Source organism: Nerophis lumbriciformis, linkage group LG18, assembly GCF_033978685.3.
Source record: "Nerophis lumbriciformis linkage group LG18, RoL_Nlum_v2.1, whole genome shotgun sequence".
NCBI lineage: Eukaryota > Metazoa > Chordata > Actinopteri > Syngnathiformes > Syngnathidae > Nerophis > Nerophis lumbriciformis.
Window position 1 is genome coordinate 21,360,001 of NC_084565.2, and position 6,406 is coordinate 21,366,406.

A 6,406-nucleotide genomic window follows, 5' to 3' on the forward strand; every position below is an offset into this window, starting at 1 on the left:
AATACATTAAAATATAATATTTTGATTTTGATAATATTGAATTTTAAAAAAGGTATGCAATTGCATGCAGTGATTGTTAATGACAAAAGGGAAAGAACAAATATATTTAGTAAGAAAAGAACATAAGTTTAACTTTTTTAAGAAATACACTCCATCGTTATGCAGCATTGACTCAATAGAAGATGCAAAAAGTAAACACTGCCGACTAGCGGCCAAAATAAAGAACTGCGTGGGGAAGACGTTAAATAAAAGCAAGACAACATGCACATTTAGAGTATTACACATAGCTCCACATGAAGTAAAAATCACATAAACTCCTTATCTCTGACTCCTGCTTCCTACACATATAAAACATACTTTTTTACAAACAGCACACAGACTACGTAGTGGTCACGTGACATGAAAGAGGACCGCTTCAAACAAATCGCGCCAACATTGTCACTCAAACCAAACGCTTATCGCGTTCTAAATAGTAGTTAAAATAACACAAAAACACTTGATATCTTAAGGGTACATAAAAAGTAAACAATATACGGCAAGAATAATAATAAAAAAAAACACAGCACGACACCAATTTGGACAGAACTCACCTCTGCGTCGCAAGCAGGAAGTGAGGAGGAAAGGGGAGGAGCTACAGTAAATAGAGGAAACTACTGAAGCCTGGCGGTATGCCGTGACTGGAATAAGTAAAATAAAATAAGAGTCAATGAAAAAATAGAGATAAAAATCCCACAAACACAATACTTCAATAACAAAATAAAGACATACCGAAATATTAATAAGGTGCATTTTTAACTCTGTTACACTAAAATGATAGGTAAACTTAAGAGGCGGGTGACTGATTACCCCAATATAAATATAATTTGTGTAATTTACACCAGATTGGTTGATGAACCTGCTCAGTGGCCTTTTGGTTAGAGTGTCCGCCCTGAGATTGGTAGGTCGTGAGTTCAAACCCCGGCCGAGTCATACCAAAGACTATACAAATGGGACCCATTACCTCCCTGCTTGGCACTCAGCATCAAGGGTTGGAATTGGGGGTTAAATCACCAAAATGTTACCCGAGCGCGGCCACCGCTGCTGCTCACTGCTCCCCTCACCTCCCAGGGGGTGGAACAAGGGGATTGGGTCAAATGCAGAAGGTAATTTCACCACACCTAGTGAGTGTGTGACTATCAGTGGTACTTCAACTTGAACTTTAATTACAGTTTCATGTCATGCCAGCATATCACAAAGGAGACGAAAGACTTTTGTTGGATTACTCAATTTATTAATGAAACACAGGAAAAATGATTGCGGTAGCAGTCGTATATGTGACATCCTTCTGGGTCTCCGGTTACACACACACCATCAGCAACTTATGCAATAAATGCATTGGTGAAAAAGTGAATTTTGTGTCCTGGCCTCGATCTTGTTTACATTGTTGAAATCAAATGTTGCTGAGCCTGGCGAGGAGTAAAACGTGGCCCTTTTTTTGATGTGAACTGTTACCCAGCATCACCTGTGTGTCCACATTTCCACGTCAACGTCAGTCTTGATACTTTGCAATGATGTAGGGCGTAGGGCAGGGTTTTGTGCGTACGCAAGCTGGTTAGATGAGGACTCAGATGTTTTGGGCAGGGTTTATTTACTGTGACATTTGCTATGCCAACTATTGGCGGGGATGCTTGTAACTCACATTTTTTCTTGCAGCTTAAAGCACAACAATTAGTTGAGAGACCGCTCTTATAACCAAACACTCTAAAGTGGAGGTATCACTGTATTGGAGTGTGGGTACGGATCAAAAAATGCTGGGTTATTTTGATAACCCAATTTATGAGTTGCGAGTGTTGAGTTAAATTTTGGAGTTATTTTTATGAAGAGCAATCCATTTTTGGGGTTATAGGGGTATTATGTTAACTGTGTTTCTGGGTTGTCAAAATTATGACCCATTTTTGTGTTGTTTTTCAATGAGTATCACATTTTTGGGTAAAAGGCTTTTTTTTTTAATTAAAAGGTAACTTTTTTCTTGAAGGGAATTTTATCATGGATTAATCTCATCAACATTATTTACATTTACACATCTTATGTACATGAAAATATTTAAGCGCTACTATGACCATACACGGCAATTCTTGCAAAACAAATGTTACTCATATCTTGCCTTTGAGTATACTTTAATGGAATAAAAATAATGTTGATCAGTAGTTGGGGAGGAGGAGGACAAACCAGCAGTAAAATTGATCATTTTTAACCAACCATTGGATCAAGGAGAGCTAAATTGTGCAACCCAATAGTTGGGTTGGGAATTACTCAACATTGTAGTGAGCATAACTCAGCTTTTGTGTTAAATAAATTCAACCCAATAGTTGGGTTATGAATCAACCAACATTGAGTTAGCATAACTCAACTTTTGGGTTAAATAATTCAACGCAAAAGTTGGGTTGAAAAAATTAACCCAAAATGTTGAGTTATAATAAGTGAAATAAGGGGCTCGTCCTTTTTTGAACCAGCAGTTGGGTTAAAATTGGGTTATTTTTTAAGCCAACATTTTTTAATGTGCAGTAAATTAAAAAAAAAAGGTAATGACCCCCGCGACCGCACCCCCCGCGACCCTGAAAAGGACAAGCGGTAGAAAATGGATGGACGGTAATGTTAAATGGGTTATACTTGTATAGCGCTTTTCTACCTTCAAGGTAAAATAACGGCACGATAACTTAAAAATAAAGATAACTTCAGATTGTTTTCACATTCTGAAATTGTACAAATCATAATGTTGTTGTTGTTTTTTTACACTTACATGTTGCGGTTAATAGTATTCTATATTTATTTGTCGTTATTTATATTTTCTGAATAAATTATGTGATCATTCAACTCATTGGTGTTAATTTTCAATCTATCAAGATAAAAAAATTAGGTAACACTTTAGTATGGGGAATATATTCACCATTAATTAGTTGCTTATTAAAGTAAGACATACTTAATTTAGAGTTATTTGGACACTAGGGGAACATATAAGGGTTAGGGTTACTAATAAGCAAGAATTCTGAGATTATTGAGGGAAGACTCTTAGTTAATGGCTTACTGGTTGTATAATAAGGCCATGCAGAATAAGGCATTAATAAGTACTTAATAATGACTAATTAAGAGCCAATATGTTACTAATTTGCATATTAATAAGAAGCTAATTAATGGTGAATATGTGTTCCCCATACTAAAGTGTTACCAAAAATGATATCAAAATCAAATTATAGGATGTTATTTATATAGGTTGCTCATTTTTCCTCGACTGGTGCACTAACATTATGTGTTTATTTTTTGTACATGTGTAGCATCAGCTACAAAGATACAAAGAATTGCTATTGCGACATCTAGTGGACACATTTAGAACTGCAGTTTCATTCAAAAATTTCAGATACATTCTTATACTTAGCAAACTCATCCCGTGAGCCTGATCCGGCCCTCGGGCCGTACGTTTGACACCCCTGATCTAGACTCTAACCTGTTGAACCACTGATATTTGTGCTTAGTGTTTACGTATGACGTCGTCTTTTGTTTTTGCGTCTAGAAAAGACCAAGCGGTCGCAGCCCTACACTGTGGAGCGGCTGGCCTTCGGCGCGTGCGCGGGCCTGATAGGACAGTCGGCCTCTTACCCTCTGGACGTGGTGCGGCGGCGTATGCAGACGGCCGGGGTGACCGGCTCCAACTGCAGCACCATCCTGGGGACTATGCGTGAGATTGTGCGGCAGGAGGGCTTCGTGCTGGGACTCTACAAAGGTCTGAGCATGAACTGGCTCAAGGGGCCCATCGCCGTGGCGATCAGCTTCACCACCTTCGATGTCACGCACAGCCTCCTCCTCAAAGTGCACCAGACGGGCTTTTTCGCCCACTGATTGGCACGGGATGGTCTCAATGCCCACTCTTACCACAATGTCCTGCTGTGGTTGTTGACATTATCACACAAAATAACACTATCAGTACCAGTCATTTAGACAAAATGTGTCTTCTCTGTTTGCACGATTTTGTTTGGGTTTGATTTTTTTAAATCAGAATGCTCATGTTGGATCGTATTTGCACCTCAGGGTGATCAAGCAATATGTGACCTGAAATGATTGTAGGAGGCACACTTTTATACTCTTTTTTTTTCTTTTTTTTTTTTCTTTCTTTTCTCTCTCTCTCCAATCCTGCACTTTCGTGACGATTATCTCATAGTCGAAGCTAAAAATAGAAAAAAATGTATGCATATGTATAGAAGAGGTTTCATTTCATGGAAAAAAAAAAAGTTGTTATAATTACATTTTATGTAGTTCCATAGATGGATTTTTTGTAATAGAGTGAGCAATGCTTCAATTGTCCACAAGAGAGAGCCCTGCGACAAATAATCAAGCTGGTCTATTATAAAGGGTTTTTAAAAACAAAATAAATGTAAAGTGTTTTAATAAAATGTTTACGATGTAAAATAACATTTGGTGTGCTGACACTGATTTATTTGTAACGTTTTCAATTAGGACGCCTCAGTTTTGAACTCTGGGTGTATTTAAAAAATTCAAATACAATAATTTCTCTCATCCAGTGGGGGGCAGCAGTGAGCAACTACATTGGTGTCATGGAGGGAGGATTAGGACCTGAACTTGACCCCCTCTCCTTCTGACACTTAACCGTTTTTTCCCCTTTAAAAAAAAAAATATACATTTAAATGCTGTGCATCCATGTTGCAACCTGTGTCAATTAGCACGATTATTTGATGGTTATGGCATTGTTTTATTTTGAACACGTATATACAGTTACAATAAAGTTAAAATGTATGAAGATGCACATCTTTAAATCAATTATAAAAACAATTAAAAAAAACTAAAATAGGCTCCAAAATAGTGTCTAAAATTATACATTTTAGAATTTATAAATTGCATTACCAGTGTTTCACGTTGCAATATATAAGACAACGCTCCTGCTTTTAAAAAAACAACATTTTTAAATTGGTCTTTTACTTTATAATGGGATTTTTTTAAATTGATTTAATAGGGTAGAAGATTTTAAATACTCAAAGTATTATCCATCCCTATTTCTATATCACTTTGGCCTATAATTAGGGTCATGAATGAGCTGAATTTGAGGCAGGTTGTATGCTTTTGCCAGCCAGGGTCCGTATTAATATATTAATAATAATAAATAAATACATTCACACTTAAAATTCACGCTGATGAACAATTTATAATGTTAGGTTTAACAGTGTAACATTATACACATTGTAAATATTGTTAGCATTTTTGCAAGCAATTTAAGGTAAAATATATATATTTTTAGCATTTTTAATATTCTGTATGATATTTTTCTGTTTAAAAAAAGGTGTGACAAAATGGTTCATACCCTTGCAGTTGTTTTGTTCCAACATCGTCACATGCACCCGCAGGCTGCTGATATATTAAATAGAAATGGTGGTCTAATTAGCATGCCGGCATAAGACTGTAACATTGAAAATGAACACTAGATGAATAGTCCCACCCTCCTTATTTATGGATGCTTATCAATGGGTTAACTTCCCGCCTGCGCAGCTGAAAAGATGGATGGACGGATGCGCCCCCTCCCTCCATCTGTCCGGCCTCCATCCCTCCATCATCTCTCATCCCCCTTGCCGCTGACCTTGACTGTGAATTACGGCACGTCCTGCCAACCCGACAGGGCGCAGCCTGGTATTTGCAACAATACCACACGGGCGGGGTGCACGGATAGCGTGGTCGCAGGGCTGGCTGGCCGAGTGCAGGAGGAGGAGGAGGAGGAGGAGGAGGGGTGGAAAGATGCTTCTTGAAGGCGGCGTTGCCATAGGTAACCTGGATGGGTGCCAGGCAAGAAGGCGGGGATCATTTGCATGTATTCAAATCCGGCATGAATTATTCACTTCCAGAAGGTCCTGCATGCAAGGCAGATAGCGGTTCACACATACATTACAACATAGGCACACAAATAAAGGAGAATAAAACGCTTCCGAGGACTGCAGGCATCATCTTTGAATAAGGCCCGCCCGCTGCACCAACACCACCACAGATGCTGCATAGACGGGTTGGCCAATATGCACATGCTTTTTTACAATCATACGAGGTGCACTTCTACCATTTTTTATGTCAGATATATAGTTCCGGAATGCTGGCCGAGACCTCTTTTTTTTTCTTTTTTCTTTTTTGAAGATATTGCACCAATTTGTGATAAAAATGGAAAAAACAATCTAAACAATCATAAAAGCTTTCTTGGAGCTGCTGTATGCCACCACCTCCACCTTATATATGTGCCTACACATATGCCACCACCTCCACCTTTTATATATGCCTACACATATGCCACCACCTCCACCTTACAGGTATATATGTGCCTACACATATGCCACCACCTCCATCTTATATATGTGCCTACACATATACCACCACCTCCACT

General features: G+C 38.4%; 1 protein-coding gene across 1 annotated transcript in view; it reads left to right on the forward strand.

The window, feature by feature from the left end:
• LOC133617683 (mitochondrial coenzyme A transporter SLC25A42-like) overlaps positions 1–4,443 on the forward strand; it is a 27,226-nt gene extending 22,783 nt beyond the window's left edge. The window contains exon 8 of the mRNA XM_061977819.1: positions 3,548–4,443. Within this exon, the coding sequence (XP_061833803.1) occupies positions 3,548–3,873 (326 nt within the window). The 3' untranslated portion in view covers positions 3,874–4,443. The remainder of the gene's footprint in view (positions 1–3,547) is intronic.
• The last annotated feature ends 1,963 nt before the right edge of the window (positions 4,444–6,406 follow it).